This window comes from Triturus cristatus, chromosome 7, assembly GCF_964204655.1.
Source record: "Triturus cristatus chromosome 7, aTriCri1.1, whole genome shotgun sequence".
NCBI lineage: Eukaryota > Metazoa > Chordata > Amphibia > Caudata > Salamandridae > Triturus > Triturus cristatus.
In genome coordinates, this window is record NC_140590.1 from 1,857,012,795 (window position 1) to 1,857,039,887 (window position 27,093).

The window sequence follows — 27,093 nt, forward strand, 5'->3', positions numbered from 1 at the left end:
TCTAGCAAACATGTGTATATCTGTAGTAATCTACAGTGCAAGTGTTTAGGGTCTTACACACTAAAGCTACAAACTGAAAACAATGTAGGCGTCTGTTACGTTTGCCTCACAGAACCCTTTATCTTCCATGAAGAACTGGCTCTTGAGTATCTAGGAAATAAGAGCAAATTGTCACCAATGTTATTATGGATTGATGTGGTCCAATCCCTTGGATTGTTTGAATCGGGAAATCACCCTGGACTCTTTAAAACTGGGTGTCGTACACAGCTTTTCAAGACTAGGACTGCATTTATGCAGGTCACTGGAGCACCACATCTGTACAGTGGTGTCAGATTTGGATCTCTTCAAATCATGCATTCTGATGTCCTCCGTTTCCCCCTGTCTCTTGCACAGCCGTGGTAACAGTCGCTACCATTAAGTATTACCTGTCTGGCTTATTGCTTTTGATATGTCTCGTTGACTAGCCATCATTCTTTAAGTCGCTTTTAGTGGTTTTAGGAGAGGTTGACTTTACCTGTACCCTCCGCTCCATTCACTGCTCATTGAACTCTGAAACTTGTGTTAACGTTCTTCATGGCAACCCTGTTCAAGCCGATGTAGAGTTGTCCTGTTCATCCTCTTACTTTGAAGACTGTTGTTGGTAGCAGTCACTTCAGTTCGCATGGTTGGAGAATTTAATTAATTCTGGTTCACAGTTTTTTACCTGGAAACGTCAGTCCTCCATACCTGCCCAGCCTGCTTGGCCGAGGTAGTTCCAGCCTTTCGTATGGGCCAGTCTATCACAGTTCAGTCAGTCTTTCCTGCTCCTCGTTGTGCCACAGAGGAAGACCGTTGCATGGGCAGCACCACATGTGTGCAGTCTCGTACTATAGCGTCCATACTTGACAAGGCAGTCAACGGCCATCTTTTTGTGGGCTTTGCCAGAGCCAAGAAAAATAACACACTGACTGAGAACAACATCTCCTATTTGGTCATCCTGTCTATCTTCCACTGTTGGCCATGTAAGACCCGCCAGAGGATATTTTGGCCAACCAAGCTGGGCTCGTGGCTGCTTCCATTGCTCTCACTTGAGGTGTTTTAGTGGTTTACATTTTCTAGGTGGCCAAGTAATCCTGTCCATGTTTTTGAAACAGAACTGCCTCCCTGCCAGGGATGCAGTGACCAATAGTTTGCTAGGGCTGTGCTGTGTGAATTCCATGGTTCTGTATTAATACTCAGTGCTGCCTCTCGGAGAGTATTCCTGTGGGACTCATTTGCAAGGTGAGTAATCTGCAGGAAGATGTACTCATCAGAAGTAAAGGTTGCTACGTTTGGCAATAATATTTCTGGTGGACACGTGATCTTCCTGCAGATCCCTCACTGCTCTCCCTCGTCAGCTGCTGAGTTAGTGCCCTGTATAGTAAGACCCTAAGATATACAAACATGTTTTATCTTTTTATTGTCACTGTCATTGATCACTCTTGGTTCCTTTCCACATGCAGGTAAGCATGCCAGTGACGTTATGTACTGTGTGCGGAGCTGCGGATGGAGCCGCATGGCATCTTCTGGCGGTACTGCAGAATCACTGCTGGAGAAGGGAGTTTTCCAAACCATTCTGCAGACCTGCAGCATATTCTTAAGCCGTGGAATCTGCAGGAATACGAGAAACATTTACAAGAGCCGAGTAACTTTTACTTCTCAACCGTTTGAGCAGAACAACCGGACCTCCTATGCAGACTTCAGTGTCCGATCCTGTACCCGAGCCTTCCATCCTAACGTTTGGCGCCCTGGCTCCTCATTACATCCAGTATTATCAATCTAAAGATTCTGCAGTCTTAGGGCCTGATTTGGATCTCGGCAAACCGGTTACTCCGTCACAACCGTGACGGGTATCCCGTCCATCGAAATATAAATCCCGTAGGATATAATGGAATTTGTATTTCATTGTACTGGATATCCGTCACCATGGTGATGGAGTATCCTGTCCTCCGAGATCTAAATCACACCCTAATTTGCTTCCTTCCCACGCTTCTTTTCAGACTTCTTTGATGAAGGATTTGTTAGAGGTCTCTTTTTCTCAGAGACAGGAACTCTGCTCCCGGGTGTGCACTCTATATATTGCTTTTGAAGCCTGAGAAGCGCTGAATTGAGCCAATGTGTTTATCATCTCAGTAACACCTTTCTAGCAAGGCAGACGTCTGGTGGACATCACTTCACTTCAGCCCATGGAGTTATAATGAATCACTGCAAGGTTTTCCAAGGGCAAGGACTGAACTGGTTCTCATCATAGCTGTTGAATCGTTATCAGCTGACAAACATTTTGAGTTAAACTTTAGAGAGAGCATTGATTCTTGTTCTTGTTTCCAAACTTTAAAAAAAATCTTTTTCTTTAAATCTAAGAATGTAAGAAACAAATGCAGACCATGGCTCAGTGGCATGAGAAGATCCTACGGGAAAGAAATTCATGTTGTTCATATACTAGACCCAGAGGCAAGTGTTGTCCAGCTTCACAGCCCACTGAACTGCAGCCTGTATCAGTACTGCCCGCCCCCCCTGCCCCCCCCCCCCCCTCATTGATTGACATTTTGCCTTGCCTGCCTCGAATACTACCTTCTCTGCTGACGTCCACCGGTCCATATTCTTTAGCCATTGAATTTTGGTAGGTTCATTTTAGTTACCCCACCCCCAGGCTATGTTCGTTTTCTCCAGCATCAGTCCCACAAGGCAAAAAGTAAATGTTTACCGGACCAAGTCTACATTATTCAGTCTCCAATATCATTTCTGTAGTGCTAAGCTGTCCAACAGGAAGCGGCGCGCTGTGGCCTGGATAGAGCCTCTTGGCCCCATGCTGCCTGCAGCTCCACCTGAATCTCCCAACAGAATACCCCTAGTTCCCTGCACCCTATTTTGAAATGCAGAACGGTGCCTTTCTCAGTCCTGCACTTCACATAAGCCTATGTGTTGCAACACCTATCTCGAACAATCTAGTTTGGGTATTGTATGCACCGAGGACTTTTCAACCCATATATGAAGGCACGGAGTACATTATTTACAGGGGAGTGTCTCCATTCACCAGTGTGAGGATGACACACAACTTTACTTGAGAAAATGTTCTTTCAGTGACATACTTGCCCTTTACCCATGCTTGACAATGTTTGAAAATAAGATGTCGAAGATGATGGTAAATCCACAGTATTTGTCACTCATCACATCAAGACACATAAACAGCTTTGATTCCTCATTCACTAATTAATTGTAAAATCTCAAGCTTCACTCTTCAGTCAGTAACCTCGGCAAAACATCTACGTAGACACTCCCCGGACCTAATATTACTCCAAGAGACTCGCCTCCGGGAAAACCACTATAAGGCTCCAGACAGATTTGGCTAACACACTGCTGGCACATGCAGGATATTCCACCAACTTGTGAGGTACCGGCACCCTACTAAAACAAATCTATACCACTTTTCACCCACCGCACATGGCACGACCCTCTTACTGGGACCCTGCTAATGGCAGGCAACATGAACGCAGTCCTAGAGCCTGGGATTGACTGAGTAAGTAGAACCATCACTCAAGGCAATACGGAAACACTGAAGGCCTTTGTGGAGCCTCTGGGACTGATTAACCTCTGGTGGGTGCATAACCCGAAACAACGACAGTACACATTTTTCACCATCATACGGTAGCTTTTCCCGACTGGATCATATGTTCACTCGCCATGGGTGAGTAGGCAGTGTATGGGCCGCGATGCACTATGCATGGAGCATCTCTGATCATTCCCCCATCGAGGTCCAGCTTTGCGGACCGACCAGAGAATCTGTGCTGGCCCTCAGAATAGACAGATGGCACCTGAGAGAACAGAAGCTCAAGTAGAAACTTAAGGAAGGGGCAGACGCATATTTCAGTGACCCAGTTGGGGACGGTAGACTGCGCCTGTGCCCTTTAGGAGGCATTTACGACAGTCTTGAGGGGTCAGGCACAGTCTCTTATAGGGGGCAATAAGAAAGACCATAAGCTTAGGTGTGAAGCTATTGAGCGAGGTATTGCAGAGTTAGAATCCAGGGCATCGACAGAGGGCACGGCAGACGTCTGCCATCGGCTACATCTCCGGCAGCAGGACTGGAGAGCACTGGCGGAAAACAGCGCACGGAGCCATGCGCTGGCAATGCAAAGTAGACTATATGATGTGGGGGACAAGGCCACCAAGCTGTTGGCCTGGCTCGATTAAAGAGACATGGCCCGTTCCTGGGTATTGAAGATTGCAGACTGGGAAGGTAGGCTCCAAACAACCAATCCTGCCATAGCCGACACCTTTGCTAAACATTATGAAGATCTTTACACCTCCACAATGTCCAAGACCCCCTCAGACTGTGCTTTTTAGGGCCCCACCAGAGTTCTTTAAGAAAAATTAACATGAAGCCCGTTCATTGTTGAGGAAGGGTGACTCCCCGTGCATTGCGTTGGGTAAACTCCAAAGGTGTTTGTTTGAGGGAGGATTGGCAGTCCCAGATATAACTAAGTATCAATGGGCAACACAGCTCCTGGTGATCAATGACTGGGTCTTCTCAGAACTGGCATACCGATTTGGCAGGGAGACCATGGGTCGCAGAGGCCATGAGGCAGTGCTTTACCGCAGGCAACGGGAGTGCGACCCCCCGCTTCATTCCCAGGCAGTGGTAAGGATATGGAGGGAAGCAACAAAATATTTGGGCTGGAGTGATCAACTCGCCAATCGGACCCTGCTGTGGACGGTGACCTAATATGCAAGGTGGGGGGCCTGACTGATTTCTCGAGATGGGAGCTAATGGGCATAGAGCACCTTGGAGATGTCTGCAGGGACCAAGCCTTCATACAATTTGTGGTCATATGCCAGAATACGAGCTGGCGTAGATGGAAAGATACAAATACTTGCAACTGGGACATGCCCTTAGACACATACGAGAGGGGGAGCAGCTGCCAGAGGCATCGCCTCAGGATGACCGTCTCCTGACCGAGCCCATAACCGACAAAGCGATCACTATGATTTACAGGAAGCTGGTCAACAACTCTCCTGTCCCGTTGGTGACGCTCAGAGAGGCCTGGGCCGGAGACCATGGGGAAACTGAAGATGACGATTGTGTGGAAGCGATCTAGAGTCTGCGGGCCATCGCGATACGCGCTCTGTTTAGACTGATTCAGCTTAGGATCTTGCATAGGTCTTATTATTCCAGGACCCTGCTAGCTAAGATGGGGTGGGCGGATACATCAACTTGTCTCAGGGGTGTGGCAAGAGGGCATATTTTTCCATATCATGTGGGAAAGTCCGATGATACAAGGATACTTGGCGACAGGTCACTGATGCAATGTCCAGAGTCTGGAAGCAAAGTGGCTCCTCCTGACAATACTAGGTGAGCGGCCTTGGCCTAGGTATCATAAGATCTGGTTGGTGATGGCAGGGGGTGGTGACCAAGCAGAACACTGCACGGGCCTGGGGCAGCACCACTCCTCCAAGACTTGAAGACTGGGAGTCCAAACTGGACTGGTGCCTGAGGGTGGAGCAAGTAGTGTACCAGAGTAGGGGCTGCCCCTAATAAATGGGATAAAGTATGGGTTGCCTGCGGTACTTTAGGGGCTACTGATGGGAAAGAGGTCTCTCGGGGATGGACTAGGGCTCTACTGGGGACTTGATATTGTGGCGCGAAGGGCTGTTAAAGCGCTCTCTCGCTTGAATACGCATACACATTTTTTAAGCTATACCTCTTACGCACTACATTTGTAGCACACCAATATACATGCATTTACTGTATAATCTGTATGATGAGCAATATTTCAGTAACGAGTTAAAATAAAACATAGACAAAACAATCAATTACCACCTCTGTGCTCTTAAAAAAATCAAACCAATCCGTTCTTTCACCAACCCTAAACCTAATCATGTGTTCATTGTCTTCTTGAGGGCTTGGTGTCAGGAAGTGACGTTAGTGTATGTATGTGTAGTAGCTTTGCAGGTGAGGTAAAGCTGTGCATATACATTATTGGTGTCGGTTAAGTGTTGCAGTGGGTGTGTTGTAGTTATGTGGATGAGGTGATGTGTTGCAGTGGAGTGGGTGTAGTAAGGCTGTGCATATACTGTTGTGGTCTTGGTGAAGTAATGCTGTGACGATTGTAGCAGTGTGTGTGAGGCTGCAAATGTGTTGCAATGATACAAGCGAGCTGAGGTGGTAAATGTGCTGTACTAGTGTGGGTGAGGTGAAGCAGAGCAAGGGTTTTGGTTGTGCTGGTGAATTGAGGTTAATAATGTGTTGTGGTACGAGTAAAGGTATGGATCGGTAGTATCTTTGTGGGTTAGGTGAGTTGTGGATATATTGTAGTGGTGCAGGTGAAGTATTGTAGTGCATGTGTTATAGCAGTGCAAATAATTCTTTGAATGAGTTGCAGTAGTGCCTGTGAAGAGAAGCTGCAAAGGTGATGGTGTAAGTGAGTGGAGAGTGTGGATGTCTCTTGTAACAGTATCAGTGAAGTGAGTGTGTTGATGTGTTCTATTGGTGAGGGTGTAGCTATATTGCTGTATTGTGGTGAAGGTAAAGCGATGCTGTGAAGGTTAGGCAGTGGTGCGAGGCAAGTGGTCCTGTGGATGTGCTGAGGCAGAGCAGGTAAAGTGAGGGTGTAGCTGTGGTGTAGCGGTGTAGTTATGTATGTATTGTAGTGTTGCGCGTTAAGTGATGCTGTTGAAATGGTGCGGGTGAGGAGGGTATGGATGTGCTGTGGCGATGCAGGTGAGGGTGTGCATGAATTGTAGTAGTGCGCGCGAGGTGAGGGTGTGGACTTATGGTGTTTCTGCAGGTGAAGTGGTTTGGTGCATGTGTTGTATAGGTGTAGATGAGGTGAGGCTAGCAATATGTTTTTCGGTACATGTGAGGGTGTGGAAGTATGGTGTTTCTTCGGGTGGAGTGGTTCCGTGCATGTGTTGTATAGGTGCAGATGTGGTGAAGCTAGCCAAATGTTGTAGCGGTACATGTGAGGTGAGGGTGCTAAACTATGGTGTTTCTACGGGTGAAGTGGTTCAGTGCATGTGTTGTAGAAGTGCGGGTGACGTGGGGCTATCGTTTTTTTTTTTTTTGTTAAATCATTTTTGACATTTCCAGTATATTACAGTACATAGTTAGCAAATGCTTCAAAGACAAACATCATACCAATTGTACATTGTGCCATTGTTTAGAGCCACGCCTCAATACATGACCCACGCATCGTTTCTGTAAGTGGCAGCGCTGATGCGAGAAGGTGTATGGGTACGAAGCATGTGTCCATGAGAGGTTGCGTATGGACGTGGGGCTATCAGTAGCAGTGCAGTTGAGGTGATGATGCGTAGTGTGCAGGTGAAACTATTCAGTGGATTTGTAGTACTGGTCAGAGTGTGAGTGTGCTGATGCTGTTGATGTGTTGGACCGTTGGACCGTTGGAGGTGGGGGTTTGGATGTGCCGTCCTGGTGCGGTAAGGTTAGAGTGGCCGTCTTTCACTTGACTTCCCTCCTCCGCATGTGTGGACTCCCTTTTCCATTGTCTTTATATTTACTATTCCCATGCCAGTGTGTTCCTATGTGTCCCTGGATTCTGTTTCTGTCATGCATCATTGTGCTTCCTGTGCCACTGTTTGTTTTATTTACTGTCCTCAAGTCAGTATGTTTCTGGCCTCAGAGTCCCTGGATTCTGTCTCTGTCACAGCATCACTTTGCTTTCTGGCCCAGGGACTGTTTATTTACTATCCTTGTGTTTAGTAATTCATTGTCCTTGTGCCATTATATTTTTGGACCTCTCTGTCGCTCGATTCTCTGATTGTCACAGTGCTTCCTGTCCCAGTGTATGCCTCTACTCATCCTACAGTGGCTCGGTATTTCTATTTTTGTCCATGGGCTCCCCTATTAAGGTGTCTTTGTATCCATGTCCATATGGTCACTGTTCCAGTGACTCTGGCAGATTTATAGCTTGGCGGATGGGTACTCCATCACAAACGTGACGGCTATCCCGTCCACCTGATTACAAATACATCATCTTCTATAGCACTTTTAATAACGCATACAGGATATCCATCTCGTTTGTTACGGAGTACCCATCTGCCAAACTCAAAATCAGTACTGGAGTGCCTGTCCGTGCCCTGTCCCAGTATCAGTGTGTTGACTGCACCAGTGTTAGTGTGTACCCTGTGCGCGTGTCTTGGTGTGCGAGTCTCCGGTCCCAGTGTAATGTCTTTCTGTGCCAGTAGACTACTATCTTCGTCTTTGCTGTTTTATGTCCCCTATGAGTGAGGTTGTGGCCCCCATCCATCGTTTTTTTGCTCACCATGCCATTCCAGTTTGGACCCAGCAATATGCAAATCAGTCTTGACCCTGTGCCTCATGGGAACAGTCCAGCCCGAACTGCCAGGCCAGGTCCTTCCTGGACTGGAAACAAGCATCCTGGGACCGGTTTCTGGATATTACCCTTCATCAGCCAGGCTAGCTTGAATCCAGTGGCACAGTGAGCAAGGGACCCACATCTGGGCATACCCATCCCACTGAGGTTGAAAAGTGCTACGCAAACAAATGATGGACGGAATGCTGAATAAATCATACATTCACCTGGCAGTTCGGACTGGACTGTTCCCATGAGGCACAGGGTCAAGACTGATTTGCATATGACTGGGTCTAAACTGGGGTGGCATGATGAGCAAAGATCGATGGATTTAACCCAAATCTCTTGACTGGGGGTGAATGTATCATTTATTCAGCATTCCGTCCATCATTTGTTTGTGTAGCACTCATGTCCGTGTGTCCACTTTCCCAGTGAACAAAGTTTAGTATCTCCTTGTCCTTTTTTTTCCTGTCCCAGAGAACACATTTCAGCATCTCCTTGTCAATATGTCTGTGCCAGTAAACAGATTTCAGCATTTCCTTGTCCTTGCATTCCCTTCCCCAGCGAAAAGTGTAGTTTCTAGTGGGTATGGGTCCACCTGGTCTCGTTCCAGCCCTCTATGTGGTGCCTGTTTCGTCTTGTGGAACCAGTATGATGCAAATGGTGTCTCCGCTATCAGTACGCCTTGAAATTGGGCACCGCAAATCCACCCTGTTCGTACGGCTTATGAAGCATTTTCAGAATAATGCAAGGCTGTTTCCTGGCCCAAGCGAGTTTTGTAAGGAGTGTGCCAAGCTGTGCAGAGAAGCTATAGTTCAGTGGCACAGGTATATTTATAATTAAATATAATAATTTTGGCAAAATCGCCATCTTCATCAATGCTATTCAGCCCGCCGGGGTCAGCGGTAGGTAAATCCACCAATAATCAATATTGGTTGCTATTCTACTATAGGCGTCTCCTAGTTTTCACGGATGATCTCTTCTGTATCACTGTGGAATTGTATACCCAAATGGCTCACCGGGCCTGTTTGACATTGTAGTGCGTAATCTAGTCTGGGCTGTGTTGTGATGCTGGTCACGTATTTTGCCCTGTTTATAAGCAGTCCATGGTCCGTATTTTCATCTATTAGTGGAGTTAAGTTAGCTAACAATAAAATATAATCAGCGTACAATGATGCGAGCACTCTGAGGTCCGAACTGAATTCCTCTGTCCCTGTGAAACTCCCTGAGTGAACACGCTTGTGGTTCTGTCACTTGGGCAGATATGATTGGTGAAAGGGGGCAGCGGTGCCGGGTCCCCCGTTTTATGGCTTCTGGTTCAGAGGGCCTGTAGTTAATTTTCATTTTGTTGACTAGTTTAGTGTAAAGTAGTTTAATCCTTTTTATGATCGCTTTGCCCAGTCCCAGTCTATAAAGCATTATCAGCAAATATTGCCATTCGATTTACTCAAATACCTTTGTGGCATCTAAAAATACCGATGTTGCTCTAACACCCAGCCTTATCTGCTAAGCATCCAGGAACAAGAGTCTCAGATCTGCAGTTGATCACCCCGGAATGAATCCTGACTGGTCCAGTAGGACCAGTCGAGCGGCGATTCTTTTTGCCAGAGTTTTATTATCCATATTAATTAAGGAGAGTGCCCTGTAGGAGTAGCATAACCCTACGTCCTTGCCTGGCTTTCGTAAAGATATCACAATGGCTTCCCTAAGTGAGGTTTGGAGTTCACCATTCTCAATCACTTCACCATATATGTTTAATAAGTGAGGCGCCAACTGCTCTACATATCATTTGTAGAATTCTCCGGGTTGTACATCACTGCCTGGTGCTTTCCCATTGTGCAGATCCCTGATTGCCCTTTTAATTTCTTCTATAGTGAGGGGTACACAAAGAGCTTCCCTCTCAGCCTTTTCCACCCCAAAGCTAGTGTGGCTCTCTTTAGATAACCGTTAATATCCTCGCTACACTTCCTAATGTGGGTCATATAGGTTTTGCTTGTTCTGAACAAACTTACCCAGTATTTATTCAGCTTGGTACTTTGTTCTCGCGTCTTGCATTTGTATCTGCACAATATGGTCGGATGCCCATTTCGGTTTGATAAGCCCTGCTAAAGTTCTGCTGGGCCACTCGCCTTCCCCATATCGTCTAGAAGCTGCATATTTTCCCAAACAGTTAACTTCTTATCTGCTTCTTTGCGGAATTGTAGTAAGTTAGATTGGATTAATGCCATCATAGCTGAGATATGGTCCTGTTCATGCTTATACTATAGAGCACGGAGTTCATGCTTCAGCCTTACCAGCCTGCCCCTTATCGCCTTTGAAATGCCATGTCCCTTGGATATACATTCTCCTTTGATTATCGCTTGGAACACTTCCCATAAAATCCTGGTTTCCTTAACTGAGTCAGTGTTTATCTCAAAGTATGTTTGTGCAGCCTGGAAAATGTTCTCCCTAAATGCAGTGTCCAAAAACATAGTTAGCTTGAACCGCCACATCCTCTGCGTGTTTGGGATGTGCAGTATTCAATTTATGGGGCATGATCAGATTATGTGTAGGGCATATGCACCACACCCACTGCCCAATCAATTACATCCTTAGGGCCAAGCCAGAAATCTGTCCTGGAAGCTGTGCAATGACCTTGGGAGCTGTAGTGTATACCTGTGTTTGTTAATTTCTGTCTCTCTTTAGATCTACCATATGATTTAGTTACATTTTACATTACCTCCAGCAATGCAGCATGCGCAGCGGGTGAAATCTGTGTCTGTTGTTGACTCTATCCATTCCATTCCATTTATACAGCGCACAGCTACCTCCAACGGTGGTGTCTCGGAGCTTTCCAGCGTTCCGTGTTGTTACGTTATGGTTGATGCAAACAGGGTTGCTCGTCCCTTTTTTAATGTGGCTAATAATATTTAGATGATAATTCAGAGTGAAGTGATTTCACGGATCATCTTTTTACAGGTGATCCCAGCACGCCAGTGAAGAAAGCCGGAAGTGAACTTCAGCCTGTTGGGCCTAATCCTAACAACCCGGAAGGCAAAAGAGTGAGCGAGCTTGCTCCAGGTCAGGACATCTTATTAAAATCCGGACATCTTATTAAAATATTGACCTGCATAGATCAACCATAATTTAAATACCTTCTCTTTATGCCAGCGGTAAGTGAACGAAACCTAACCTTGGACGATTAAGACTATTATTCTCTTAACTAATGTCATGTTGTTACACTACACTGTACTGGGATACTAGATTATGACTGATGGATTTGTGTGTGCTTAAACGAGTGAAACTAGGATGTTAGTCTACATTAAAGCTGTAGGATAGCCATGTGTCTGCTAACTAGATATGCACATTGCCAAGTAATAGTATGGGCACTAAGCAAAATGCTAAACGAAGATATGAACGAGTATATTTACCAGAAAATAACAAAATGCATAATTCATTTGAAACAATAGTATTGCTGTGTCATAAACCGAGACGACGACGACTGCACCAAACATCATCACAGCAATTCCCACCCACATCACCAGAATGGGGCAGCTACACAGCCATCTTTGCTGGATACCTGGCTAAACTCCTACAGTCCAGAAAATCACTATTATATGCATACAATATCCTCCCTTTTTTTGCTTGTGAAAGAGATCTCTGAAGAAGCCCTGAGACTTCTACTGGACATCATTAACTCATCACTAGCCCAAAGCATCCGCCCAGATAACTTCAAGAAAAGTCAGAACCTGCTACCAATGAAGTCCAACCTCAACCCACGTGACTGCAGTTGTCAACCAGAGGCCAGCAGCTCAAAGCCAGTGCCTTCCTGCCAAACTACCTGCCCGGATTTAGAGGAGTCAACACAGTTGAGCATGAGCCGCATTGCACACCAATGCACTCCGAATGGGCTTTGGTAGAATTTTCATTGCACATGAACCAAATCCAGCTAGTCCAGATGGGCTCCTTCAGGCCCTTAACCTTTCCTCTCACCTGTGGTGCCCCCAAAGCTCCACCTTCTCTCCTGTGATCTTCAACCTGTATCTGCAGACCTTGGATGTCCTTCTAGTGAGCAAATATATCATCATTCACTGATACATGGGTAGCATCCACTGTACTTCACGGCATTGCATGAAGTGCTGCCTCACAACCGTTCCCCGATCGATGTGCAGGTCCTTCTTGAATGTGCCTGGAAACGAGAGGTCCAAGGCTGGCTGTCAGACTCTACGTTCGGTGATCCTGTGAGTGAAACCAATTAGCTTAAAGTCCCTGAGCTTCCACTTTGACGCCAGCTTCATGACTCCTTATGACAGCAGCTGGGGATGACCCGGCATTCGTACTTTCTGCGTGCTTCCTGTTGCCCAGCAAATGTTAAGTTCCCATTTCAATATGACTCAACAGGAGTACAGTTTTGCGACTTTCCACCAATTCTTGTGAGTTAGCTGGCTCAGGTAACTGTGTCTTTGAATCAACGAGTGGATTATGTTGTGTGTGCCAGTGTTGTCGAGCTATTCGAGGGCATTCTGTAATGCAACCTCGTTGTGGGATCCTTCAAAGCTGGATTTCTGGGAAATTGTGGTCGCTTTGTATTCCTAATGTGTGAAGATTGGATGCTTAGATAGTTCCTGGATCAGTTAGCGGGCAGTGGGTGGCAGGCTCTTAATAAAGCTACTTATGGTCCTATATGCACTCCCCGCTAGCCTGGAACCTGAACCACCCTCGCGTAGAGTGCTGATATAAGTTGGCTTAGATGAGTCCTAAAGATTCATGCTCTCCAAGAGAGGTTAAAAAAATCATATACTGGTGCAAAAACATTGGGTCTTCAAATTTTCTTCTTGGCTAATTACAAATATTCAAATGATTGTCCAGAGCTCTGTGCATTGTCGGCTCATAAATGTTTCAATGTTTAACAGGTGGGGCCGACCCTCCAGTGAGGACTGTATTGAATAAACGGAAGGATTTGTCGTCTCCAGCGAGCACCCAGAAACAGAAAATAAGTGCTAAGCCCGATGCAGGTGAGGCGATCAAGTTGAGGTGTTTTTTTATTCCAGTTATTGACATTCAACAAAACATTAAGAGTATCAAATCTTGGTAAACTACCCTGAAATAAATATAAACACTCACTCTGGCAGATTAAATGTAACTTTCCCTACACACATGTCTCAGATTGGTGTAATAACAGAGGGTTAAAATTAGACTCTTCTTTCAGAAGGATCTATGTACGCGGACGCCTGGCCCTGACATGGTTAAACCCCCCTCGCTCATAATTCCAAGCATCATTCCTGTTAACACCTTGATGTCAGACCACTTTCGGGGGTTAAGGTGAGCCTGGGGTTACTGAGCCTCAACTGTTACTTTGAGATTCTTTACTTTGAATATCTTGGGGACTGTCCTACTCTGGCCCTGCAACTGGTCGAAGTGCAACCCTGTTCCATACTTGACACTAAAATGCCGAGGGTGAGTTGTCACAAGCTTTTTAGAGAGGTAGTGTGGGGGTACTCAAGCTTGGAGCTTAACAATCAATCAACAAACCCAATTCACAAATGTCTAGCCCTGGGCTCATGTTTTCAGTAAAGGAAGTACTTTAATCACACAGTGCGACCCAATACTACACACTAGAAAAACAAAAAGAAGTTGGTGTTTCTGAGATAGATATTGGCAGGTGCTGCGCCCATCGTGCACACTCGCTAGCCCCACTATTCCCCCTCTCTCCCCGGTTCTGAGTTGTCTCCCTGTATCTCTGTGGGTAAAGAGGAGTTTAAATCTAGCACAGGGGCAGTTTGGTTACCCCCAGTGCGCATGCATTCTCAGTCTCAAGTCTCTCACCCTTTTATGGGTGAATTGGCCCGTTCAGCTTCACTATCAAGCCCCGTTGTTCTCATAGGGGAGACCTGAGATGCTGTGGTCCCTCCGGACCATTGGTAAGTGCCGCCCCACAGGTGTCAGTTGTAGCCCATGTCAGGACTGGCTGGGCCACAGGCCAAGTATCTGACAGGGTCTTCTACCCTCGGCAGTTGCAGCCCTACATGAGCTGGTCCTAGATTTGGCGGATGACGCCCCCCACATGGTCTGATTAGGTATTTGACACGCGAAGCCTCGCACTGGCCGATCAGGATTTGGCTGATGCAGCCCAACGCAGGCTGACCGTTCCTCCTAGATCGATCTCCACCAGTCTGCGTCTTCTGGGCAGGCAGACTCCTTTCCTCTCTCTGCATGCAGGCAGCCTTCCAAACACTGTAGCTTCTACAGCAAGAGATCCCACATTCAGAGAATGGTTGCTCACCTCTGGGGAAACTGTAACCAACACTTGGTGCACAGCAGCTCTCTGAGGACCCTGCAGAATATTCCCTTCGTTGGTTATAGAGGATGTGAAACTGGAACAACAGAGTGAGATAGTTGGTGCCACTTTTATACACAACTGTCCGACAGGAGGTGTGGGTCCACTGTCTCAAATTGTAGAACCCGTTTCGGGTGTTTCTACTTTCAGGTGTCCTTTCCAGGCTGCTTTCCAGACACAGCCTTTGTGTAGAGTGATGCTTCTCACAGGAGTGTTGTCTCCAGCCTTGAGCGCCCACAACAGAGCCAGAAAGAGGTGTGACACTACTGAACCTGGCCGTCATTTGCCCAGCTGAAGGAGTAAAAATGAAAAGACCAAAGGGAAGGCCTCACCTAAAGGCTTTCTCAAGCGTTTGCATCAGAGTCTGCATTCTTACCCCTCACGACTAACATCCACCAAATACTTTTCAGGAAGACTAATTCGCGTCTCCTTGCTAAGCAAACACCTCGAATAATAACTAAAGGAGCAGGGTCTCCACTCCCCTCACTTCAGTATCTAGGTCTCCTGCCCTCCTGTTGCAAGAAGAGCAGTGCCCTCCCTCTGTCTGGGAACTGAGTCCTCACCCTCTATCTTGTGTCAGGCAAGGCCAGGGGCACCGAAAATGGATCCTACTGACCTCCATTACTATGGCTCACTCACACACACCGTGCATATGCTATACAGGCTGCACAAACACCAACACGCTTAACCTAAAATAAGGATGTTCATGCAAGAGCCTAGGTAAGTGGATGGGAGCGTAACCTTACACCGCGCGGAGGAGCGTAACCTTACACCGTGCGGAGGAGCGTAACCTTACACCGCGCAGAGGAGCGTAACCTTACACCAGAGGGTCAGCAGTCCTCCCTTCCGGTGACTCAGTTCATTTCTGTTCACACCGCTGATTCTTAAACGTCGTATGCTGCCACCATTGCTATAAATGCTAAGCCCACTGACAGTACAGCAGCCCTCTGCCTAAAATTAGGGCACTCCTGAATCATCCAGTTCACAGGGCAAATCCAGGACTCTCATTGTTATTTGCAGACCTTGGCCCCTGCATGCACTCTACATACATGCAGTCAGGCACTCAAGCCAGGGGAAAACCCCTCTTTACCACGCAGGGGACATTCTTGCCTTAACACATAGTTTGAAGTGTTGGGACCATAGAAGGCGGTTACTTTGGAATAGAGTTTTGTCAGGCAGAAATAAATGGTAACTCGCTGCACCTATTTGAACTGATTGACATCTCTGAATACTGCTTAATGAGTGCACCAAACCGCGAGATGCATTGACGGGAACCCCCATGACTGTGGCTGCTGCCAATGCATTATAAATGGCCGCCATTTATACATTTGATGGAAAGTCCTTCCGTCATGGGACAGAAAACAGTGAGCTGTTCATCAATATATAAATCTGGTCCAAAGTTACTCCTGTAGTTGTGAAAACAATGAACTCATAAACAAACTCTAATTTCGTAGAATGGTGTTTAACCGGTAGTATGTTAATGAGTTGTGCCCATGTGAAATCCCACCTCTTCTTCGTAACTGTTCTTATAAAGTGTGTCCTAAAGATTCTGTGCCACTTCCAAACATTGTTATATTTTGTATCTTCTGTTTAAAGAAAAGACCCCACAAGAAGTCTGGTCAATGTTTATTAGTATTCTATGAATTTAAAGAATCTAGCGACAAATTATCACCCTCCTCTTTCAGCTGTGGAAATGCTAAATTTATAAACGCACACACTTAAATTATATCACTTTAAGGAAGCACACAACAGACATCACATTATAATTTTGAAACAGAACATATTCTCTGGTGGGAATAGGGAAGCCGGGGACGCAACAAATTGATTATCAAAATGTTGCAGGAATGAACACATTGCAATAATGAACAAGCAATTTGCAAATTCATGCATACTGTCGCTAGGTCAATAACGAGGCACCACCAAGTCATGAACATACTGAACCACTATAGATCCTCTGGGGAAGCTGGCGTGACCAGTTCCTTCAGGAAAATGTTTGAACAAATGGATGGTGACTCTCGATACCCCTGTGGGAGTCATCCCCATGTCTGCTGGCCTACCTGAAAATGTGAATGTAGAAGATCTTCATTTATAGAATTGGATAAAACAGCAGAGCTCTTTACTGGAATGCAAGGTAGAATAGTTGCTGATTACGTACTGTTGTAAAACTCGTTATTATCACAGCATTCGTAGTTTGTACCAATCTATATATTTCTCTACCAGGCTTTTTAACCGGCAGTATAAAGGTAGAAAAATGATACAAACACACCTTTGCGTTGTTCAAGCGGAGTGACACACGCAAGCATACTCACACCCATACACACCTCCCCTCAGCTCCCCATGCCCCCCCCTGTGTTATCTAAAAACCGGTTACATTTCTGCCTCAGGACATAAATGCTATGACTATGCAGTCATTTCGTCATGGGATTTACTTCGATTTTGTCCAGCTCAACAGACATCCGTCTTTATTTGCTTGTTTAGACCTCAGACTATAAAGAAGGTGGTACTTCCAAGTACTTTCGAAATTGACTTTAACTTAACCACTGCATTTTCTCCATCAACATAACCATTGGATTTATGTAGAGCAGCTTGGACGTCATTTTCATTTGATTTAAGCACATTTAAAAAGACAACATCAGATGTGCAATTGATAGTATATTTCAGTTTTCATCAAATATCTCTTCCTTATACCTGCATGCTCATCAGTAATAGGACAAGATATTCGAGAAAGAGGTACTGTACTATTGTGCGACGCCTTTGTATTAGAAATGCCAGCTGCATCTACGGACATGCCCGGGAGAGGGGAGGAAAGAAAGCCAAGTATTTTTAAAGCAGACCAGCTTGCTCCATTCTCGTTGAGTCATGACGTAGGTTTCCCAGTGTCACACAGCATAGTGGGCTTGCCTGGCACTTGGTACCTCGGTCTGGCCTCACAATGTCAATATTGATAGGGAGCTTTTTGGTTATAACCAAGAGGCTCTGATTGAGCAGGTGTATTTAAAATATTTTTAGGAGAATCTCGTTTTGAATGCCTCGTTTGACCACAATAAAAAGAAGAATTTCCATGAGCAGGCCCCCTCTACTCTGCCTACTCCCCCTTCTCCGTTCCCACCACTTTCATTGTTCCTATATGTTCAGCAAGCTCCTCTCTTTCACCGTTTATTGAAAAGATGGCATTTATAAAGGCCCCAATTGTGATTCTCTCAACTTCTTTTTCCTTTGTTGTGTGCACGTTGGGCAGTAGAGCATGCACAAGCGCCGCACCTGCAGCTCGCGAGCATGCTCAGTCGGCTGCAATATACCTGAAAATCTATCAAAGACATCCTTTAGCGCTTCTAAATCATCTGCTGATGATTAATTTCTTCCCTGCTTACGATTGCTAATTTTAGTCCAGTCCGTCTTAACAAGACGCAGATCCATCACCGCATTCAACAACCCTTCCAGTTGCTTAAGCTTTCGCATCATCTACCAAAAGCCTTGGTCTTTAACTTTTTTTTTTTCAACCGTTCTCTAACTTTGCTAGATACAACAACTCTTTCTTAACAATTAATTGACATCAGCCCAGCTTTGTTTGTAAACTTCGAAAACGGTCTACAAAACCTCATGGAACTTAATAAGATTCTCATATATATTGGGAAATTGTTTCTTAATGTTCAATATGTCAGCTGGTGTCCAAGAGACATCAACAGTAATGGGACCCATCATTTCCATCCCCCCCCCCCCCCAACACCCCCCCCCCCCCCCCCCCAAAGTCCTGGGCATTCTCTTAATGGGGAAAGGGCGTCTTGGGGAATATAATTAGCAGCCTCAATAGAGGAAGAAGTATGTACAGTATTGCGGGGTTCTTTTGAAGTCCCCCTGCTCTCGTCAGATGGCGTGCCCTGTTGGATCAATATGTGGTAAGGGGATGAGCAGAACGTATTCTAGTTGCACTTTGCAATGTTGTAGAATCAGTCTGTCACTGGTACTCTTCTTGTTGGTCCTCTCATACCACGCCACCATCCCTGTCATCCGTCTCACTGCACTCAACACATTCACTGCATTCGCTGTGCCCTCCAGCGCGTTGTTTGCCAGCTCCTCACCCGCTGGTTGTTCAATGTGCTGTGCCCTGTTTTCAGACGCTACCAACGGAGCACTTCTAGCATCTGTTCCTGGCTTTGGAGAACTAAATACATCTAATATATCCTCCTCATTTCTTTCTTTTGACTCCATTTTCTCTGAAGTAATTTGGGGAAATGGTCACATGGGAAGCGGGGCAGGTGAACTGTTGGCGCTAGCCAAGTCCCTCAAATGCGCCACCTGGAGCTGTCTCTCTCACGAGTGCTCTTCAGTCCTCGCATCTGCCATTCATGTCTGTTCACCTGTCCTACCAATTCAGGAAGACTGGCCACTGTCTTCCTCTTTGGGTCTTTTTTTAGCCTCTTTTTTCAAATTATTGAAGTGTTTGCAGTCCAAGATACCATCCTCAAGAAAGGATTTTTACACTGCTGTGAGCCAGACAAACTATAGTGCCGGCGCTTTGAGTGTGTCTCACATAACATATGTCTCACATAAGATATTGGACAAATATTGAGTTGTAAATATTATAATGTGGAAATAGCGTTGTCAAGAATATCCAGGTAAGTATCCTAGTTGTTAAGAATATTGTTGTAAATATCGTTTTCAATAATATAGTTGTAAAGAATATTGTTTTTTTAATTATTTTTCTATGTTTTAGCTTGTATATTAATTTTACGAATTATCATTGTCTGTATAATTATTAATGTAAAATTTCTTATTTTTATTTTAAGTGATTTCGAATTTTTCCTTTAATTGTTAATAGTAATTTGTAGTGTCATCGCGGGTTTTTGGGTTTGTAGGGGGATAGGGTGGGACGTTAATTAGGTAATCATTATTCATTAATTAATAATTAAGTATGTGATTGCTATTTATTATATATATTATGTAAGATTGATTTATTATACTTATATTTTAGGTGTGGGTTGCTACGTTTGTGGGGGTTTAGGGTGGGAGGTTAATTGGCTAATAATTAACCATTAATTTATATGTAATTAATTGATTATTCATTATCCTAAAATGTGTAATCATATATTTTAGTTATATTACAGGTGCAGGCTGATACATTTGTTGGGATAAAGGGTGGAAAGTTAATCAAGTAGTAATTTACTAGGTTGGAATGGTGAACCGCGATAACATCAGAGTGCTCAAAACTGCTCTTGCAAAAACAAGTAAAATAAGAGCAGAGCAGATTATCACAGATATTCAAACGGGAGATAAGTGGTTCCCTGAGCACCTCTATTTGTGTTGGATTAGCACAAATCATTTTGGTTCTGTAGTGAATAAAAGTAGTGTTATTCACACTTAAATGTGGTCCACTAAAGATGCATTTATTCCACTAAGGCTTTGTCCCAAGTGTAAATTCTTTAATCACTCTGGCTAGTATTCCGATACAAATGCCAACCCATGTTTCACATATTGCTTCATCAGGGCATTACAGTTAGCCATTTTCCACTGTGTTATTAAGCAGTTCCATTGCTTGAGGTCACTAGGAAGAAAAGGAATACCACAAGCCACTTCTGGAACTGGGTCAAAAACCGTAAGTTAAAAAAACTTGCACCAGTACACCTCGAGAATGATCCTTGATCGTTGGACATGTGACAGGTTTGGCAGGGTTGGCATCCCTGCATCCTGCGGTGCAGACTGTCTGATTGACTTTCACTTGACTGATGGAAGTGTAAACGCCTGCCACTTGGACGTAGCACAGGTAGTCAGCCTGGTTGAATGGGAGGGTAATGGTGAGGATGTTCCTAGCATTTCATGTGTCTCCTCCAGTACCTCTGGGGGCAGTGGAGCCCCAATGCCCTATACCAGACTGCACCAGACATCAGAGGATGAGGAGTGCACCATGCCCAGGCTCGGGATTCCAATACTCTTAGTCAGGAACACAAGGAAGCAGAGTCTGGCACACGCAGAAAGAAGATGGAGCTGCCAGGCAAGAAGCCAGCCCAGGCTAAAATGTCGTAGTGGGAGAGGAAAGAATATCTCAGCGCAGTAGCACCTGTCAGAGGAAGGTATGCCTCCACGGCTTAGGTACCACTTCTCCTATCGCTGAACCACCTGTCAGAGGAAGGTATGCCTTCCCGGCTTAGGTACCACTTCTCCTATCGCTGAACCACCTGTCAGAGGAAGGTATGCCTCCACGGCTTAGGTACCACTTCTCCTATCGCTGAACCACCTGTCAGAGGAAGGTATGCCTCCACGGCTTAGGTACCACTTCTCCTATCGCTGAACCACCTGTCAGAGGAAGGTATGCCTCCACGGCTTAGGTACCACTTCTCCTATCGCTGAACCACCTGTCGGAGGAAGGTATGCCTCCACGGCTTAGGTACCACTTCTCCTATCGCTGAACCACCTGTCGGAGGAAGGTATGCCTCCACGGCTTAGGTACCACTTCTCCTATCGCTGAACCACCTGTCGGAGGAAGGTATGCCTCCACGGCTTAGGTACCACTCGACCTATCGCTGGACCACCTGTCAGAGGAAGGTATGCCTCCACGCCTTAGGTACCACTTCTCCTATCGCTGAACCACCTGTCAGAGGAAGGTATGCCTCCACGGCTTAGGTACCACTTCTCCTATCGCTGAACCACCTGTCAGAGGAAGGTATGCCTTCCCGGCTTAGGTACCACTTCTCCTATCGCTGAACCACCTGTCAGAGGAAGGTATGCCTCCACAGCTTAGGTACCACTTCTCCTATCGCTGAACCACCTGTCAGAGGAAGGTATGCCTCCACGGTTTAGGTACCACTTCTCCTATCGCTGAACCACCTGTCAGAGGAAGGTATGCCTCCACGGCTTAGGTACCACTTCTCCTATCGCTGAACCACCTGTCAGAGGAAGGTATGCCTTCCCGGCTTAGGTACCACTTCTCCTATCGCTGAACCACCTGTCAGAGGAAGGTATGCCTCCACGGCTTAGGTACCACTTCTCCTATCGCTGAACCACCTGTCGGAGGAAGGTATGCCTCCACGGCTTAGGCACCACTTCTCCTATCGCTGAACCACCTGTCAGAGGAAGGTATGCCTCCACGGCTTAGGTACCACTTCTCCTATCGCTGAACCACCTGTCAGAGGAAGGTATGCCTCCACGGCTTAGGTACCACTTCTCCTATCGCTGAACCACCTGTCAGAGGAAGGTATGCCTCCACGGCTTAGGTACCACTTCTCCTATCGCTGAACCACCTGTCGGAGGAAGGTATGCCTCCATGGCTTAGGTACCACTTCTCCTATCGCTGAACCACCTGTCAGAGGAAGGTTTGCCTCCACAGCTTAGGTACCACTTCTCCTATCGCTGAACCACCTGTCGGAGGAAGGTATGCCTCCACGGCTTAGGTACCACTTCTCCTATCGATGAACCACCTGTCGGCACCCTGCCACCCATAAGAGGACTAATGTCACCTCTGACCCAGATGCTTTCTGCAGTTTGTCAGCCTCCCCATCGTTGACTCCAAGGCTGGGTTAACCATCGGTGGGCCTCGGACACCCTGGGCCAGGGAAGATCACAAATGGTTTGAACCTCATGCAGTGAAAGCCAGGATGCCAGCTCCATACCCGCCAACATAAGGAACCTGCAAGCCAGCGTGTAAAATGTAATGTGTACTGCAGGTTGCTTTTTCTTTTATGGTGAGCTTTGGCTCCGACCGCATGTTGGGAGCAAGGAGTGATGTTTTGATTGGGCAGACGTTGTGCGCTTCCACAAACCAATGCTTCCCTCCACACAGCCGTCTTTGATAACAAGATCAATTATGGAGCATTTCTCTGGCAGCAGCACAGATAAGAGGAGGTAGTCATTAATAAACAGGGACTTTTAGATCTGGATTTGCAGGGCCTTCATAAGTCCGACCTACTGGCATTGGCAATGCTTGTTTAAATAGATGTAGCTTGGAAGGGAAGCCATGTTAGTGTTCGAGGAATGGGTGTAATGCGATTGAAGCCTTTACACCCAGTTATCACGCATGTGCCTGCACGAGGAACTGCCCTGCACTCCAGAGTGCACTGCCGTTGAGGAGGCACTTGATTGTAGTCACGTTGTGAGCAAACTGACCAATGGAACTGGCTTACTCTGCAAGACCTCTCACTGGGACGAGGGTCCACCCAGACCTCTGCAGGTTACAGATATGAAGCTGGGATGGACTGACTTGACGTTGTACCTGTTCAAGCTTGATAATAGGCACACCAGAGAGTTGGTGAATAGTTTTAATGATTGAAATGCCTAGTGATCTGTACAAGTTATTCTTCTTCAGTGGTTCACTCACAATGGTGACCTTCTGTATGGCATTTGGTCCTGGGGCTAAGACGATGCAGCACGGCTTGCCATCCGATTTCCCAATTGGAAACAGAGTAAGCTATTTAATTCAGTTCAGTTCTCATATAGGGCTTAACACTGCCTAATAAGTCCACTGAGCACGGCCATGGTGATCAAACAACGAAAGTTACCAAAGTAGAAGAGTTTTTAGAACTTTCTGAAATGAGGTGAGATTCTTGCTGTAGCTAAGGCCATCCAGCAATACATTTCCATAATGAACTGGCCAAAGCCAAAAAGAAGTTATCCCTTGCCTTTTCCTGCTAGTTTTAGGAGGCACTAATAACAGTTTGCTAGCGGATCTCAAGTACCCATTCTGATCAGTGTAAAGTCAAAGGTACAAATTTGTGTGTTCAGGTGAGTATCTTGAACTCAATTTAACAAACCACACAACATCGGTGTAGACTGCAATGTGCCTCAGACATGCACGCTCTTTTAGACATGTTAAGGCTATTCTTACGACAGTGTTTTGTACGAGCTAAATTTAGCTTACTAACATTTCTATAGCAAGCGGTTACCACCAACAAAGCATTATTACAGTCCATTTTGGAGCAAATAACCATTCTAGCAGTGGTTAATCAATTTTATTGAACTAGAGGAAGTCTAATTTTGCGTAGTGAGGAATATATGAAGGATTAAATAAACTTGTTGAACTCTAATTCTATCGAGAGACAATCGGGTGCTTAGAAACGGAGGATTAAATAAACTGGTTGACTTGGCATTTCATCGAGAGACGTTAATAAAGCTATGCCCTCATGTTTTCACTCTGTTTTTCTTCTCAATATTATCATGGCATCCCGAAAAGTAAAATTGGCAAGCCTGTACGTTTACAACCAGTGGTCAATACCACATAACAAAAACTCAGAGGTAACGCATTTAAATTACCAGCCTCTTGTTTATCCATCCCCTGATGACCTCAAACAGGTGTTTGAGGTCCTGGGCGAATGGATAAACGAGATCTTAACATCTTAACCTTTGTTGGCCTCCACTGTTGCTTTGTGGCAGTTCTTTGATCACACATCTCCTGCTTGGAATGCGCTGATACAAAACATCTTGGCTTTGAACACCGTGTCGGTCCGCTCATGAGATGGGATTTGTCTCATGAAGATCCCGCCATCCATCTCTTCTACCTGTGCACGCTCTTCAAATCAGAGCGAAACTTGATGCTCAGTACCCAACGTACCAGGAACATCTTCTACCGTAATCCGTAATAACTAGTATAATTTGATCCCTCACGGATGTTGTTTCACTAAACCTTGAGAAAGCCCCAGGCAGACAGCCCTAGGGAACGAAACGGGTGTTGGCTCAATATAGGCAGTGAAACATGTGGAATCTACATAGTACAGTTTCAAAAGACTTATTACTTATGTTACAAAAATGTATTACTTATTCCTTTACTTTGTCACTTGAACAGCATTTTATGGTTACCCTAAGTATTTCAGGAAAAACTAAGAACTTTATTAGAACTTTTGGTAACTGAACCCTGCCCCTCCTCCTCGAAGGGGGTGAAAACCACAAGAGCATTTAAATGAGTCCATGTTTGTTGTCTAAATACAACGTTTCGTTCACAACTTGCACCTTCGTTATATTGATTCAGTCTTTCAGATTTGTGATTATTGTCATTTTGATATATGCAAGTTTTAATACCTGGTACTTTTACTCTTGTCACTCAATGCTACCCATCTCTAGGACAAGTTCTTCTATACACTCGCCCTGTGGCAAATCTTGGCCTTCCAGTGAGAATCAGACCACAGAGGCTCTTTTTTGCAGAGGCGGCAATAAAATACATGTTCAGCCTTTCATTATTCTAGCAATCAAACCCCACCACATATGATAATGAGCAACTTCACAGCTACCAGATGATAATGTAATGAGAGTATTTTAATAAAAAGAAAATAATTTAGACCAACATATCATAGTCCAAGCATGAATTTACAAATCATAACTTTTCATATATGGAGATTAGTTTTACACTCCAATAAAATCCTACGTAACTGCATCATCTTTGTGTTTAAAAGAAACTATTACCTTTTTTTGTTTACCTTTTAATTACAGAATTTCCCATGATAACGTCTGTCTTCACATTGAGAGATACGGAAAAAGAAGACCTGCTCTCTGTGGATAAACCGGAGTCGGAGAGAAGCGAAGATGTGAATTTTGACTCTGGTAAGCAGTGATGGAAGCATGGGGTTGTAAAATCTGAAAGAAGGATCGATTCATCCCGCCTTTCCTGCAGAGTCTATCATCTCATATTCATCGTCCTCTAGTGCTGGTAGTTTCTGTGACGGAGAGTCTCATGATAGTCGTCCAGTTACATGGTGGGAGGGAAGAAGGGTGGTATCTTGCTTGAAGATGAAATTTTGATGTCTGATCTCATCTACTTTCTCAGTTAAAAACTGGTTGGTGGCATTACTATTGCGTGAAGCAAAACTTGACAAGGGCTCAGATTCTGTTGGACATTTCTCCAGTGATTGGTCTGAATAGGTGGCTTTGCCTAGGATGATAGTTTCTTCTAGCAGGGGATACCCTTTTCATGTTTATAATGTTTTACTGAAGCTTGTTTTGATCAAATTGTTTCCAGATCGACTGTTTGACGTTGATTGCTTTTTAGATGTACTGTAAGCCTGGGTCACAAATTTTCTGGAACGCTGGTTACGTTGGATCCATCAGGATACAATCGGGTCCTGCCCGAATGTTGTTTGACAGGAGATCTCCTAACTCCTTTTTGGTGTTCGCTACCTTAGCCCCAGCATGCTCGGGAGGTGGGGTTCTTTGGTGATATTGTGGCAGTGAGCCCTGAGTTCTCTTTGAAGGTGCTGCTTCTCATCTGCTCGGAGCATGTGAGCTTCAGGTTCGATGCCTCTTTTAGGTCTTTTCCTCTTCCTCCTGAGTCACCTGTGATGACTTTTGGGATACTTGTCCCATTGTCCAGTCAGAGTTGGTCCTTTTATCTCTTCGTTGGTGCCTTGCTGCCCAGGTTCATTGCTTTGGAGCCAGACTTACGGTCACCGCTTCGCTCTGATTACCCAAAAAGCTATTCCATTGATGAGTCTTAGCAGTTGCTGTTGTGGTGTTCCGATTCCAGACATGGTGAAATCTTGCAGACTCCAAACTTCTAGGATTGCCTTAAAAACAGACCCGTTCATTGTTGTGCAAGGCACATGCCTGAAATATCCGATGTATCTGTGTTCCTGGTATTCATTATTGCTTGAACTCTGCTCAGTGTCCCTTTTTTCCGTTCCATGTCAATGCTCGCCGCACTCTTCAGATTCCCTATCTTGACTCTGTGTTCTCTTTTAAGTATCACATAGGAAACCCTGTTGGTGACTGTTGGCAGCGACTCACCGGTTTTGCATACAGCATGTACTCCTTGATGAGAAACACGTTGCACTTCAGACAGAACCGCTCCATGCTCTAGAGCTCATAGCGTATAGTTGTGAAGTCACAGTTTTTATTTCTGGACTTTGGCGCAGTTGCAAAATAATGGGTTCAAAAGTGTTGCCCATCACAAGGAATTGCACTCCACCCTTCGAAACACTGTTCCATAGGTCTCGGCAATGTCTTCGGTTCCCAGTCCTCACCATAGCAGGCGTGGTGTTTGGGAAGGCTTTTCTGAAGGGTGTGCTGCAAAGGCTTGGCTTGATGAGGGCCTGGCCATGGATTCAAGGCTCTACAGTTTGTGTGGCAGGAGTGCAAGGTTGCCTCACCTCAGTCTGTTTTCAGCAAGTGCTGTACCACCTAAGTGGAGCGGGGCATTTCTTTTATTCTAGTAGTGTCCTTGTACCCTAACAGGCCCTGGCTGTGCTTTCCTCTGGAGCTTTGTGCAAAGTCTGCTAGTGCTTTTGGTCTATCCAGCTCTGTGACACTGCAGGGTCCACACGGCATCCATTGGTCAGTAGCTGCTCCACAGCTTCAGAGTGTACCCTGGCTACGCAGCTCTGGGCCCTCGGGCACCATTCAAGGAGGCCCCGCTCAGCCCTCGTCTCCGCGGCTCAGACCTCAGAAGGGTATGATTGATGACTGTTTTTTGTCATCTGATGTGGGAGCACTGGCAAAGCCAATAGGTCTTCCCCA

At 45.6% G+C, this 27,093-nt stretch overlaps 1 protein-coding gene across 5 annotated transcripts in view; it reads left to right on the top strand.

Annotated features, from left to right (window-relative positions):
* Positions 1–27,093, top strand: part of LOC146813471 (uncharacterized) — a 269,121-nt gene that overhangs the window by 234,323 nt on the left and 7,705 nt on the right. For all 5 annotated transcript variants that reach the window (XM_085620247.1, XM_085620245.1, XM_085620244.1 and 2 more), the window contains exons 11-13: positions 11,307–11,408; positions 13,241–13,342; positions 25,075–25,185. In XM_085620247.1, coding sequence (XP_085476373.1) covers positions 11,307–11,408; positions 13,241–13,342; positions 25,075–25,185 — 315 coding nt within the window. The remainder of the gene's footprint in view (positions 1–11,306; positions 11,409–13,240; positions 13,343–25,074; positions 25,186–27,093) is intronic.